This window comes from Papaver somniferum, unplaced genomic scaffold, assembly GCF_003573695.1.
Source record: "Papaver somniferum cultivar HN1 unplaced genomic scaffold, ASM357369v1 unplaced-scaffold_128, whole genome shotgun sequence".
NCBI classification, from domain to species: domain Eukaryota; kingdom Viridiplantae; phylum Streptophyta; class Magnoliopsida; order Ranunculales; family Papaveraceae; genus Papaver; species Papaver somniferum.
In genome coordinates this window covers 9,129,045-9,144,965 of record NW_020621936.1, presented here as the reverse complement: position 1 = coordinate 9,144,965, position 15,921 = coordinate 9,129,045, and the positions used below count along the sequence as shown (strand labels likewise).

General features: G+C 35.7%; 2 protein-coding genes across 3 annotated transcripts; both read left to right on the top strand.

The window, feature by feature from the left end:
• Positions 1–2,952: 2,952 nt before the first annotated feature.
• LOC113332013 (polyadenylate-binding protein 2-like) lies at positions 2,953–9,368 on the top strand. 2 transcript variants are annotated; one of them, XM_026578665.1, is made up of 6 exons: positions 2,953–3,132; positions 3,278–3,380; positions 3,823–3,890; positions 8,089–8,280; positions 8,383–8,510; positions 8,951–9,368. In XM_026578665.1, the coding sequence occupies exons 1-6, from the start codon at positions 3,016–3,018 to the stop codon at positions 8,997–8,999; spliced, it is 657 nt and encodes a 218-aa protein (XP_026434450.1). In that variant the 5' UTR covers positions 2,953–3,015; the 3' UTR covers positions 9,000–9,368. The 2 variants fall into 2 exon arrangements, with proteins under 2 accessions (XP_026434450.1, XP_026434449.1); XM_026578664.1 differs by having other exon boundaries at positions 2,954–3,132; positions 3,272–3,380.
• Positions 9,369–10,320: 952 nt separating this feature from the next.
• Positions 10,321–11,929, top strand: LOC113331880 (alkane hydroxylase MAH1-like). Its single transcript, XM_026578522.1, has 2 exons — positions 10,321–10,968; positions 11,117–11,929. The coding sequence occupies exons 1-2, from the start codon at positions 10,321–10,323 to the stop codon at positions 11,927–11,929; spliced, it is 1,461 nt and encodes a 486-aa protein (XP_026434307.1).
• Positions 11,930–15,921: the final 3,992 nt, after the last annotated feature.

Genomic DNA, 15,921 nt, shown 5'->3' with positions numbered 1-15,921 from the left:
CAACTGCTTTCTTACCCGTAAGTCATTCCGATAATACCGGTATTCATGAACTCATATAGGTGTGTAACAATTACACATCGGCTCCTATTAAGAACTTATATCTTGGTCCTTGACGATTAAAATGTGCTTTCCATATTATTATTCTAATAATCACTTAAACAATTTAAGCGACCACTGGCCAGTCTAGAATAATAGTTCTCGCACGATAATCCAAGGGAATACACATCCGAGGCGGATACCATATTGAATATGTATATTCTTACTGCGCACTCACGACTATCCATCTTACCCAGATATTGGATCCTGATGAACTCACTGCTTGGTAAGACAAAATAGGGGAAATACACGTAAGGTATATACATATTCTCAGGATTAAGAACTTACGTAAAGTAGTAACTTAGATCCATTCATTGGCTGGTATACAATGAATAGAACTAACCGTCTGATTCAATGTAATCCAATTACATCAACCTGCTAGATTTAGAAGTCTCTACTTCTATGACAGATATTTATCACAATACATATGTAATTATCATAGCAAGTTATAATCTAAACAATGAAAATAATTCACAAAGATTACGAACAAAAATGTCACTAATATATTATATCTCCCACTGTATAAATTACAAATAATATATTTGAGCATATCTCACAAAACATGTTTAAAGTGAACTGTTAAATAATAAATAAAATGCGAATGTCAAACTATTATTTTTAGGGCATAACAGTTTAAATATGTATTTTAATATTTCCGTACAAGTTCATAGATAAATACATTTATTTGTGTATTGAAACTTTTAAAGTATATTATCCAATAATATTTACATACATTGAACTTGTAAAAAATTCATTTTTGTTTCCCGTATACCTCTCTATATTAGGATCATTCACGTTGTTATACACTGTCTCACAAGTTGAGTGATATTTTTCTTAATAAAATTTTAAGGGTGACGGGTTGAAACTTCCTTTTACAAAGATCTACGTTCCTACTAAAATTGAACACATTCTGAGATGTATTACACTACCATCTATTATGTTGAAATTTAGCCGTTGAAAAATGACGGATTTTCAACTGTTGAAATAAGATCGATAGATAATAAGGTTTGATATTTTGAAACGTGTTCATTTTTGGTAAGTATGCTGAGCTTTGTAAGAAAAAGATATCCATGGAATATTAACTTCAAATTCGTCACAGTTTGTGTTTCGCCATGAAAAATATATCTGAAAATGTGAGATAGCGTGAATATAAATATGTGAGTGGATCCTCACTCTTTTAACAATTTCGTGAGTTCCTAAGCCTATATTGGGTTCCTAAGAGCATCTCCAATAGTGGGTGTAAAAAATCCTATGTGGAAGTCTAATTAAGCCCTTTATTTAGGAAATTTTACACATACAGTACATATAGGACCCCATGGTTAAAAAACTATCTCCAATAGTGAAGGGTTTGATCCTTATAATATTTTGTATGATAAAATCTTAACCGTTTATTTTTACTTTAACTAATTTCTAAAAGAATAAAAAAAAATGAAAAAATGACGTGGAGGTGCAAGTGAAGGTGCAAATAAGACTTTCTTGAACACCTTCATATTTATTTTCACATCCCTCCTAATTTGTAGGATCCAACCATTGGAGATGGATTTATGTCAATTGGGGGTCTATTGGAGATGCTCTAAGGTTATACTCCCTCCGTTCATTTTTAATAGGCTGGTTTCCTAAAATAAATGTTTCAAAAAAATAGGCTGGTTTTCTAATTGGGAAAGTCAAATGTTACTTTAGTTTTCTGGGACCACTTTTCTCTTAACTTCTTTTGATGACAAGTGTCATGTGGACCATTTCACTATACTTCTTTTGCTGACAAGTGTCACGGGACCATTTCACTTCACTTCTTTTATTGACATGTGTCATGAGGACCACTTTCAATGATTAGTTCTCTTAATTTCCTTAATTTTCTCTAAAAACAAAACCAGCCTATTAAAAAGGAACGGAGGGAGTATCAGGTTTTTACTGTGTTAACTAAAAAGCTCCCCTTATCCAATTAAGCCCCGTTTGTGATTGTTTTTTTTTTTAACCAAAAACACTTTGTAACAAACTTATAACAAACTTTTACCAAAAATTGTGTTTGGTAAATTTTTTTCAAAGTGCTTTTGGAGAGAAACACTTTCATTTTAGGCCTGCTTTTAAAAGCTACTCAGCACTAGCTTTTAAAAGCTGTGAAAGCAGAAGTTATGGACCCATATAATTCGATTAAATTGATTCTCTATTTTAACCTTGTTAATTTATTATAAAGACAAGTTTTACCCTCAAATATTGTACATTTAACATTATATTTCTAACTTTTATTTTATTTATCTATTTTTTTTATTTTTTAAATGAAAATTTAGTTTTTATTTATATTTAAAATTCAATTTTTATTTATTTATGTCTATTTTTTATTTTTATTTATATTTAAATTTAATATAGTAAAAAATTTGATAAATATTAAAATAATAATATTTTATAAGCAAACCATAATCATAATTATTCAATAATTAAAATAATTTTAAAAAGTAAATAAAATAAACATTACTTATATTTATTTTTTTAAATATATCAAAATTAGAAATATAATTTATTATAATAAAATTGTATTTAAAACTAATTTTTGAAATATGTCTATTTTCGTCATTATCTACATCACCAACACTTTTAAATACCAGTTTACCAAATAGAATTACACTTTGTTAATTACACAGTGCTTTTTAAATTATAGTTTACCAAACGCGGTGCCGATTTATTTCCACAGCACAGCACAACACAACAGCACAACACAACATAACAGAAAAGCGCTTTTCTAAAATTCGGAGCAATACCAAACTAGCCTTTACTACTTGACTGGTGCGATTAATATTAAACGTTGGGCTGAAATATCCTACCGAATTGTTCGAAAAAAATGATCAAACTATAAAGAGTTCAGTCCGTCGGAGAGAGGGAGAAAAAGGATTTCGTGAGATTCTAGAGAGAGAGAGAGAGAGAGAGATGGAGGAAGACGAACACGAAGTATACGGAGGAGATATACCAATCGAAGGAGATATGGAAGATGGAGACAATGTCGATATGGATATGGTTAGGTCGACTGAAGATGATGCAGCTAAGGTTCTTTTCTCACTTCATCTTTCGTTATTTTTCTAATTTAAATAAAACCCTAATTCTAAACATGTGTACGAGTTTTGATCATTTACAAACCTCAAGTGATTAATCTCTCTATATATATATTATTTTGTTGAATCTAAAGTTGCAGGAATTAGATGAAATGAAGAAACGATTGAAGGAAATGGAAGATGAAGCGACTGCTTTACGTGAAATGCAAGCTAAAGTTGAGAAAGAAATGGGTGTTTTTCAAGGTATCATTCATCATCGTTTAGTAATCGATTCAGTATTTTGTTACTTTGTTTGTATGTTTATGTAATTTGATTTGGTTAGGTTTGAACTAGGTTAAGGTAGTGAGGTATGTGTGTTTAGATAATTGGACTACAATGTGATGATGTTAAAGATTAGAGGAGTGAGTTAGATTCATTATTGTTTAGAAATTTTGAATTCTATTTCCTTAACTGTTTTGTTCTGTACTTCAATGTCTGGCTAAAGTTAGTTCTGTACTTGGTGATATAAGGGATTGATTCTAGTAGATATGTTAAGGTAATGTGTTACATATTCTGCACTTTAAGCAGTTAGATTCTTGGATTTTTTATATGATCATCATGGAGAGGAAATGGAATGTGTCTGCCTTAGTGCTTTTGTATCATGTAGGTTATATTTTTAAGGTTTATGTTATCTGTATGTGTGTAGATCCTAATGCTGCTGCAACACAAGCGAGCAAGGAGGAAGCAGATACTCGATCTGTGTTTGTCGGTAATGTAAGTTCTATGACCTCCTATTGTATTTACGTCTTTGTCTCATGCTTTTTGTATGAGTATCTGTTCACGTCAACTTTCTGTTTATGTGTGGATATACTCATATGGTGGAACAGTTCGATCTTCTTCTCGCTGTTCTTTGTGAAACCTACTTTCGTAGTTTATTGTCGGTAGATCTAACTTAGTACATTTTAAAACTCATGATTTTGCCTGCATTTGTTCTTTTGAGAATCAATCAATCACCATTTTATCTAAATGATAAAATATGCCAGTGTTAGGGAAAAAAAGAGCATTCCTAGGGCGCTGGATGAAGGACAATTCGAATTGTGATCCCGAAGACTAATAACATATCCTAGCATCGAGCGTGGCAGGGTCTGGTCTTACCAGGTCGTTAAGAAAATTGGACCGTAGTTTTTCTTTTCCACGGTGAAAACAAGCCTCTAGGCTAGCTCAAGTTCTTTCAAGGAAACCAGCTTTTGTCATGTCCAGTAGTGAAATATTTGGTTATTTCCCTGAGTAGGACACTGTTTTTCAGGGTAAGTTAAGGCAAGAATACAAAGTATAATGATCTTATCCTTACGAGATATCCATTCGCAAAGAAATCTGTTACGAGGGTTTGCTCACCACAGCCTGAATGCTGTTAAGGTCAGGGGTAGAGAATAAGATTGGATGGCAGTAAAGTATCACCACACAAGAAGATAAACTTAGACTTGAAAAGTGATGAGATATTGAAACTGTTTTGAAAGCACTCTGGTGTTTGCATTGCCAAATTATTTTTTGTATGTTATATCTTACACTGTACATGGAGGAGTGGGATTCTTTTTGAGCACAAGGATAGGACGGACATGATACATGATTTGATAGATGTCCCTCATATAGGATTTGACATTGTATTAGGAACGACTGTCACTGTGTGATGTGTATCTTCCAGCCACCGCCTGTGATTCTTTTCATCTGTTAGACTAGACGTTTCCTCTATCTAGTATGTCAGGTTTTGCTTTCTTATCGTAGTAGTGATTTTATGGGTTTTGTGCTTTAGAATGAAAACTTCAGGGTTTCTGAGACATTGACAATCAATTAGCCTTCCAATTTATCACATTGATGTGGTAAGCCTACTGGAGACTGTCCTTCTAATCATAGTCTTAAACTGAATCGTCGTGTTTCTACTAAAAAAATTTCAAAGGTAAACATGGTTCATTGAAGCCTTTCAGCCATTCAAAAAAAGGCGAATTCTCATTTTAGGTGGAATGATACAGAAAAATAGATTTCCTGAATACCTACCCTGCCTCTAATACCAGATTAATGTTAATTTTGTTGGTGGCAATCAATTAGGAGTAGGTTGGCTAATATCTATCATCATAGTCGAAGCTATTGACATCTATGATGTGGTAAATAAATGAACTGATAACGAGTCCCAAGGGGCATGATGCAAGTAAATGGACAACTTGTGGATAACAAATGTAATTTAGAAACAAACTATTAACAAAACATAACCTAGCTCGTGAACTTGTTTGAGAACTGATCGATCTATTGTAACCGAAGTGCATCGTATGGTTAGGGTCATCAACTTAATATTTTTTTACTCTTTTTGAAGGGCCTGCCCAGGTTATTTGTTGATTATATTAGGGCCAAATTGGATTTTCAGGGAAGCGGTATCTGTATTTATGAATTTCATCACAGGTTCTTTTGCTGATGGCCTTTAAGCCGAAACTTTTAGGAATCAGCTATGATAATTTCTTTAGGAAGTTTCACGCTTCCTTAATGCAACCATCAGGAAAACAGATAACAATTCATATTTCGCAAGTGTCCCTTGCGTCACTTGCCATAATAGGTTGGGAGTTCAGCTGCTTTCCCTGCAGAGTTGGGAGAGTTTAATCTATCAATTTTCTTTTTTAAACAGCCCGTATTCCATATTTCTTAAAAATATAATTTACACACATGCTTTTTAGAAATGTGAATGTGCACGACCTTTTTGATTCGCTACATCATTAATTAAAAATCACCTGAAGGTGCTGAATTCTCGGTCATACCAACTAGGAGGTTTAAATCCAGATCAAAGTAATGAATTTTACTTGCACAATTTTGACACTTGTTGTATCATCTGGTTTTAAGCTATAACATCTATTGGGTTGGGAGTTTGGGCGTCGGCTTTTCCTGCTCAAACGAATCAAGTTTCTTGTCATTTGTTTGTTGTGACGAACAAGCTTTCTTTGTGATTTAATATTGAAGTTTTTTAAGGTGAGGTGTGACGGTTTCTGTTTTTCTTCAGACATCTTTTGCATCTCAGGTTTATCAAATCCTTTGAAGCATGTTTAACAGTTTAATCGTAATGGGTTTTACATGTTTTGGTATTTCACAAGTTTGGACTTTGAGTCATGGTCTAACTTTTATGTGTGAAACTTATCGCAGGGTCTATCATTGCTGTTCAAGTTCTCCTTAGGTTTACTTTAGAGTTTTTCATACTGAATAACAAAAAAAAAAAAAAAAAAAAAAAAATAGAAAGGAAAAAAAAAGTAAAAGAAGGAAAAACGAAAGAACAGAGAATATTTTACAGTTGAAATTGTACAGTAAAAAAAGAAAAATACTAACAGAGCCAAAATTGAAAAATATGTGTAAAACGGAAAAAAAAAAAACATGGCTGATAAAAGAAAGAGAAAAAGGTCAATTTGAGAAGAGCTGATGTTGATATGTAAAGATGGAAGAGTAACCGGAGTTCAGTTTCCAAAAAATTCCAGCTTGAATAGTTAGAATGAAGGATGTGACTCGATGTCGTGGAACGTAACTTGAACTGGTTAAGGTGACTAGTTCTTTTTCTCTTGGAGGAGCAGAGACGAGCGGATGGTATCTGCTGCATTTGTTGCAGAAGCCAAATTGGTGCGGAGCTCCTTCAGAATATCTACATACATTGGCAGCATATGGTGAAGGGTCTTTGATCTCTTTTTATGATGTTAATCTGTTGTTCCTAAAGTGTTGGCTGGATCGTGGCAAATTCATAACATACCCTCACTCTATGTTCTTGATAATTTCAGTTCTATGCGTTCTCTTTTTGATTTTCCAACATCTGAGCGACTTTGTCTGTATGTCTAGATATGAGGGTGTTATATGCTCCTCGAATACTTACCTTTCGATCTTTACCATCCAATTTATGAACCAGAGTTTCACATCCTGCTAACAAAAGAAGAAAACTAATAACAAAAGAATTAATTAGTTCAGTATATCTGTCTTGCAATCGTTTTTCACATTGTCACGCCTTATATATACTTTCACATGTTTCTTGTACTTGTCAATTGTTTAGCAGTTTGACATTGTATGAGGAAACGTCAGCTCATTATTTATCTTACATGTTAGGAACATTTTGTCTACAGGGCAAATAATTGTATTTTTTCTGCATATACAGTAGAAGAAATATGAGTGTCTAACTGTAACAGATTATAGAGTAAAACCTCATATCTCACACTCATCAAAGTATCATCAAAGTATATTATGATATTGATATTTAACAGATGACAAAGTGGTGAAGATCACCTTAAATAATGGTTGTAAATTCTCAACTTCTGCATTTTTCTGTAAAGACCGGTATAGAATATATGTATGGCTTTTTCAGAAAGAAAAATAAGCATATTTTGAAGAATTACCAAGAGAATGCACATTAGATAGTCCTCACAACCAGTGTAACTTAATCTATCTCATGCAGGAAAAATATGTCCAATACCATGTGTGTGTGTTTTCATGATTTACTTTTTGTCTTTAACCTTTTTATTTATATCTTTTAAAGTTTTCCCTGTTTCTGAATTAACTGCAAAGAGAAGTCCATGAGCAAGAAAACGGGGAATGGGCTGTCCTTTGATGAGTTTTACCTATTGGTTTATGGCTAGTTAGTAGTTACCAAGAAAGGATAATACTTATTGGACTGCACCATTTTTTCTAAGATTGTTCTCCTTTTGAAGTCTTGTAGCGCCATGCAAGCATTTAGCATAAGAAATGCTATGAGGTGATTGTCGTGCGGGCCATGCGGCTCTACTGTTCTTTGCTAAAAGTTGGAGTACTTTGTGATAGTTAGTCCATTGCTAAATATGATGTGAATTTGTCAAACATGGTCTCCTTTATTAAGATTGCTTCCCTAATTCGTAAAATTTGCTTCCTTACATGAAGCTAACATCTCCTTTTCCGCCACATACTATGTACAAACTTGTGGTTTCAGGTCGATTATTCCTGTACACCAGAGGAAGTGCAGCAGCATTTTCAAGCATGTGGGACAGTAAACCGAGTCACAATCCTGACTGACAAATTTGGTCAGCCAAAGGGTTTTGCTTATGTGGAATTCCTTGAAGTAGAAGCTGTTCAGGAGGCTCTTTTGCTGAATGAATCCGAATTGCATGGTCGTCAACTCAAAGTAGGTTTAAATGCTGTAGCTGCACAATGTGACTATTGCAGTGAATCGAATGCTCCTTGATTTTTAATTCTTTCTAAGTGCTGTGTGTTTTGTTACTACCAGGTTTCTGCTAAGAGAACCAATGTCCCTGGGATGAAGCAGTTCCGAGGGCGGCGCTTCAACCCTTACATGGGTTCCAGATACAGAAGACCATATGTGCCTCCGTACTTCTACTCTCCTTATGGATTTGGGTGAGTGTTGGCTCTATTAAAAATGGAAGAATGAATCAATCAAATGTGGTTCTGATTGGAAACCTACACCACAGTTTCACTGTTTTAATTTGTTATGTAGAGCTACTGTTGCTCATATAGGCGTAAAATGAACTAGGATTCCTCTTCCTGTCATAATCCAGTGACAGGACTAGAGCGGAGACCCAAAATCATTACTCATTAGTATTTTAGCTGGTTCCAACTTCGAGTACTTTGACATCTTCTGTAAGGTTCGAGTCTCCCTTATTTTCAGTATGGGAACAGGAACAGGAAGCTTAGAACATGTTAAACTGGAAGAGTTTCTGGTCCATAGTTGTTCTCTAGCAGGAACTGATCAATTGAGGCTTTTGTAGGTTCCCACCACCTCACGTTTTCATCTCATTCAGTGTTCTTAAGGGTTTTCGCTTTTTAATCTTTTGCAGGAAAGTTCCCAGGTTTAGAAGGCCAATGCGGTTTAGACCCTACTTTTGAAATCTGGAAGACAAAAGGAAACTCTGATATGGAAGACAAAAGGAAACTCTGATGTAGTGCAGCATTAGCTTGGCTCCCAGGAAAGCCTGAGAATTCAAAGAGTATCTTTAATGGAGGAGATACAAGACGCTTTTTTTCATTTTTCTTTCTTATTCAACTATCCCAGTTACATCCTTGCCATATCTAATATTATATGAGATAGAAGATTAATCTAGATTATGCATGAATCATGATGATGAATCTGATGATAATAAATGTGTTGCAGAAACATCAATTTTTATTTTTCTCTTCTCCATGTGGATGATTAGTTGGAATCAGGAAAATCAGTCCAGAATGAAAACCTTGTACTTGCGTTGGCATTTTTTTGCATACCGAACTTGGAACATTTGTTATCCTAGTGTCTATCTTGTTAGAATCTTGCACAATTGGACTAGAACACAGAATTGTGGTGTGACGCCAGGGCCGATGGAGTTCTTTAACTACAAAGGTACACGACACCATTATTGGGGTAGTGTAGCCCTATAAATAGCAAGAGCTTTTTTTTTTTTTTGATCAGATAAATAGCAAGAGTTAGGGGTTATGAAAAAGGGTCCGTCTCCCTTGGAAGCTATTGCATAACTGCTTATTTATGTGAAAATAATTGGTCGCCTGAGTAGAAAGAGTAAAATGCCCTTGTAACACACGAGTATTTGCGGTATGAATAAGAATCATGGGGCAAAAGATAAGGTGTTTCTAGTGTGCTACCGAGTCCGACACTGATTATACAGTATTTACCCACCATCACCTCACCGAGTGTTTTTATGGTTTGTAAGAAAACTTTTCCTCACAAGCCAATGGCAAGGGTGGAATTTTGATGTGATACACCACCACTAGCTTGGTTCGCATGTAATAATCCTGCTGATCCGACAGAGTTATCTTGGAAGATCTTCCATAATGAATGTAAACACAGCGAATTGTGGTGTGAATCCTTGCCCGGGTCAGTAGCGATTTAAAAGCCACATTGCCAAGAGAATCAAAAAAAGGCATGGAGCATAGAAAGATAAGAAAAAGAAGTGTGAAGTCTATTCCGGTTTAATATGCCAAAGTCGATCTGGCCTACCAGGGTATTTATTCTGAGTGGGTTTGCATCTCTTTACATTAATTGAGCAATCATCCACTTTATTGTTTTCTTTTTGTAATGTGCGGCATGCATGTGCGATTTCCAATTGATTTCACTAAAATTTTGTGGTCATGCCTATTAATGGCATTGAGGTTTCTCAAATGACCTATAAATTCCATCTGAAGGCAATACACTATCATCTTAACATCCTAGACAGAAAAAATGGATGCCTTGTACAATCATTATATGCCTGCTTGCTTTATGCTCTTTATCTGCTTCCTCTCTATAGCTTTATTTCTTAAAAAAACTAGTCAAGCCATTGATTACTGGCTTTTCCTTGGATCCTTGCCATCAGTTGTAATGAACTCCAACCGCATACCTGATTGGCTCACTGAGGTATTTACTTCACTTGCTAGAGGTTCATTCTTCATTGATGGACCTATCTTCTCAAATCTCAAATACTTTGTCACTTGTCACCCCAAAAACATTGAATACATTCTCAAGACCAATTTCAACAATTTTCCTAAAGGTCCAGATTTCAAGCAAGTTTTCTCTCCACTTGGTGATGGAATCTTTAACGCTGATTCTGAAAGCTGGAGAGTACAAAGAAGAATGGCTCACACAGCGTTTATATCTGGAGAGTTCAAGAATCTTATTTCTAGCATTAGCCGTCAAGTTGTACAAGATCAACTAGTTCCGTTATTAGTTCATGTAGCTAAAACCGGATCCACCATTGATTTACAAGAAGTGTGTTCAAGATTTGCGTTTGATGTCAACATGAATGCCATATTTGGATTGCATGAAAATTACCTTTCTATTGAACTTCCTTCCGATGATTTGGCTGAAGCTATTGGAGATGCACAAGAAGCTGTATTTTTTCGACATACTATGCCAATGTTCATGTGGAAGTTAATGCGTTTGTTCAGAATTGGCAGGGAGAGAGTTACTTAGAGCTGTTAAAACAATAGATTCGCACTTCTATGAATATATTTCTCAAAAGCGAAAACACTTGATTCAGGGAGTAAAAACCTTTGATCTCTTGTCGTCATACGTAAATGAAGAGCTTAAGAGAACTAATATTCCTTCGCTGCCACTTAAAAATGACGACAAATTCCTCAGAGATTCAATGCTTAGTCTGTTTATAGCTGGAAAGGACACAATTGGATCAGGTCTCATTTGGTTCTTTTGGCTGGTCTCGAAAACACCTCGTGTTGAGAAAAAGATCTTGGAAGAATTGAAAGTGTTATTGTCCTCAAAAATGGGGCAACTGTCAGAGTACCATGGGTGGCCATGGGTTTTTCATTCAGATGACACAAATGGGTTGGTTTATTTGCACGCAGCATTATGCGAATCGCTGAGATTATACCCACCAGTTCCGGTTAATAGCAAGACGGTGTTAAATGAAGTTGTGCTCCCAGATGGGAGTTTAATAAAACCAGGGACGCAGGTATTAATTCCATTCTATTCTGTTGGACGAATGCCATGGATCTGGGGAGAGGATTGTCTGGAATTTAAGCCGGAAAGATGGATAGATGGTGATGGGAAGTTAACCCGACATGAAAATGCGGCCAAGTTCTTTACATTCAATATAGGACTAAGGACTTGTTTAGTTAAGGATATGTCACTTACACAACTAAAGGCTGTCGCTGCTGCTGTTCTTCTCAACTTTCATGTTGAAGTATTGGAAGGCCAGCATGTCCGCCCTAAACCAGCTATTACTCTTCATATGGACAAGGAATTGAAAGCCAAAATTCACAAGAGAGTTATTTGCATATGTTCCTCGACACACGCCATGTCGAAATGTATATCAAAAATAGAGCTTGATTGGTAAGTAGAACCATGTTCTCCTGGTGTACTATTTTATACTCCCTCCGTTCTTTTTTAATAGGCTGGTTTTGATTTTAGAGAAAATTAAGAAAATTAAAAGAATCAATCATTGAAAGTGGTCCTCATGACATTTGTCAATAAAAGAAGTGAAGTGAAATGGTCCCCATGACACTTGTCAGCAAAAAAAGTAAAGTGAAATGATCCATAAACACTTGTCATCAAAAGAAGTTAAGAGAAAAGTGGTCCCAGAAAACTAAAGTAACATTTGACTTTCCCAATTAGGAAACCAACCTATTTTTTCAAACATTTATTTATAGAAACCAGCCTATTATTTAAGAACGGAGGAAGTATTATGTTAGGTTATTAATTACCATCCCAATTTAGTAGCGTGCTGTCATCACAAATATAGGATCGAGAAGAAGATAATTCTTATTATGATAATCTTATCAATTCTAGTTACACAACTCATGGATATATAGAGCCCAATATTACGATAAAGCAAAGATCCTATATACTAGGAAACAATATGTTATCCTTAAATAAGGATATACATTAACACTCCCCCTCAAGTTGGTGCATAGATATCACACATGCCCAACTTGTCCAGAAAACTCAAGTATTTTTTGCTTGACACTCCATGTGTGAGAATATCTGCAAGTTGTTCTTCAGACCGAACCGGTGGCAGCTCAATAATGTTGTTGTGCATCTTCTCTTTGATGAAGAACCTGTCAACCTCCACATGTTTAGTACGATCATGCTGAACAGGATTATGAGCAATATCACGCGCAGCTTTGTTATCACAATACAGAGTAATAGGATCCTTGAGGGGAACCCCCAAATCCTTGAGGAGAAGCCTCAACCACAAAGTTCCACAAATGCCATCTGCCATACCTCTGAATTCAGCATCTGCACTTGATCGTGTAATATTATTTTGTTTCTTACTTCTCTAAGTAACTAAGTTACCTCCCACAAAGGTAAAGTAGCATGCAGTAGAACGTCTGCCATCTATTTCTCCTGCATAGTCAGAATCTGTATATGCCACAACCTTTATATAATCTTCATTTTTAGAGAATAAAATTACTTTTCCAGGAGCAGACTTCAAATACCTCAAAATACGTACAACTGCATCCATGTGTTGTTCACCTGGATCGTGCATGAATTGAGTAACAATACTGAGTGCATAAGCAAGATCTGGCCTTGTGTGAGATAGATACATCAATTTCCCCCAAGTCTTTGATATCTCCTTTTATCAGTAGGAACTTGATCAGGTTCAATACACATATTTACCTTTTCTTCTAAAGGTGTATGGACTGGCTGACATGCTGACATGCCAACTTCTTTTAGCAGATCAAGAACATATTTCCTTTGTGATAAGAAAATTCCTTCACCGGATCGAGAAACTTCAATCCCAAGGAAGTATTTCAATGAACCAAGATCTTTCATTTGAAATTCCTTTGATAAGTATCTTTGCAAATATTTTCTCTCCTCTGGATCATTTCCTGTCACCACCATATCATCTACATATATGATAAGAGCAGTAATTTTATCCTTCCTTTTCTTTATGAAGAAAGTATGATCAGAATTACTCTGACGATATCCAGAGTTCCTCATAGATTTGGTGAATCTGCCAAACCAGGCCCTTGGAGATTGTTTTAGTCCATACAATGACTTGTTTAGCTTACATACCTTCTTACCCTGAGATCCTGGAACTGAAATACCAGGTGGGAGCTCCGTGTAAACTTATTCAGTTAATACACCATGCAAGAAGGCATTCTTTACATCAAACTGCTGCAAAGGCCAATCCAAGTTTGCAGCAAGCGATAACAAGACTCGTACTGTGTTGATTTTCGCTACCGGAGCAAAAGTTTATGTATAGTCGATACCATAAGTTTGGCTGTACCCTTTGGCAACTAATCTTGCTTTATAACGTTCAATTTCACCATTTTCCTTGTATTTAATGGTGAAAATCCAACGACACCCCACAATCTTTCTTCCTTCTGGACAAAATCCCAAGTATCATTATGAAAAAGGGACCTCATTTCTTCTTCTATAGCTGCTCTCCATTTTGGATCAGCTAATGCTTCCTGCACATTGTTAGGAATAAAAACAGTAGATAGTTGATTCAGGAATGCCTTATTAGCTTTAGACAAACGGTAATGAGAGACATAATGACTCATATGGTACTTAACCTTACTAGAGATTTCAGGTTCATATTTGGGTTTATAAATACCTCTGTTTACACGCTGTCGAAGTTGTTTCCTTGATTCTTCAAGAAAATCCGTAGCAGACGATTGGTTTGGTGTTTCATCTTCTTGAGGTAACGTAGACTCTGGAATCTCTTATATCATAACCTCATCTTGAATCTCTATATCATGATCCAATATTGTACTTTCTGTTTCTTCTCTTGAAGAACCTTCATCAACAGATTCTCTTACCATATCATCAGAGTTGACGATAACAAATACATCAATTTCCGTTATATCTTCATCATAGTTAAGAGTCTGAATTTCCTTATGGTACTCCCCATGAAGTTCAGACGCACATGAAAAATACATAGTATCTTCATGAAATACAACATCCAAAGTAACAAACAGTCTTTTGGTTGGAGGATGATAGCAACGATATCCCTTTTTTAGTTGTTGTATATCCCACAAATACACACTTCAGAGCTCTAGGAGCCAATTTATCACGTTGGTTCTTGTGCAGATGAACATAAGCTACACAACCAAACACATGAGTAGGCAGATTAGGAACAGTTGGAGCCACAACTGCTTCAGCAAGAGCTTGATGGGGTGTTTGAAACACAATGATACTGGATGACACTCGATTTATAAGATATGCTGCAGAAGTAAGTGCCTCTCCCCAATACATCAATGGCATATGTGCTTCTATCAATGAAGCACTGACCACTTCCAGTAAGTGACGATTCTTTCCATCTGCTACTCCATTCTGCTGAGGCATATTAGAGCAAGTAGTTTGGTGAATAATTCCGTGTCCTTCCAAATAATGTTGAAGGTCAGAATCCATATATTCACCACCATTATCACTACGAAGTACTTGAATGTGTTTGTTGTACTGGATGTTAATCATCTTATGGAACTTTTGAAACAAGGCGGTAACTTCACTTTTGTTTTTCATGAGACACACCCACGTCATTCTAGTGCAACCATCAATAAAAGTAACAAACCATCTTGAACCACCCAGAGTACTAGTTTTAGATGGCCCCCAAACATCAGAGTGTATGATCATAAAAGGAACTGGACTCTTATTGAATGATAATAGAAAAGAAGAACGATGGCTTTTTGCAAGTTCACATACTTCACAATGAAAACTAGAAATATCAAGTTTTGCAAACTAACTAGGAAATAATTTTTGTAAATAACCAAACGACGCATGTCCCAATCGTCGATGCCATAATTTTTTTTTTGAGATTTTTGTCTCTTCCCCTCAGAACCATCAGCAAGAAGAGTTTGACGCAGCTTATCCGAACTACTTGACACCAAATCCAGATAATATAGCTTCCTACGCTTAACACCATAACCAATTGTTGATGGTGGATTTTAGTTCAGGTCTAAAATTGTAAAACCAAATTTATCCGCTGACATCCTGCAAAGGATAAAGCCACTAATAAGTGATGAATACTTCTCCACTTTACTAATTCACCTGAAATGGAGCATGTAGCCACAATCCCATATACCTTGTGAATTTATAACATTATTAATGTATGACCAACCTTGTATTTCCTGTACTGCTCCACTCTTATCATTGGTGCGGGATGACGAATGAGTGTTGCTCTCAGCAGAGCAACACGAATCTCCAAGCATTAATAATGAAGCATGTACGAAATACCCGTACAGGCTATAACTCTCGGAGTTTTATACTAGCCCAATTGAGCATCTGGACTGTCCATATCAGTCTCAGAATCGATCACGACCATCCAACTTCACCAGCATGATTGGATGGCTCAGATCGAATCCATAACCCTCAAGCAGGTAT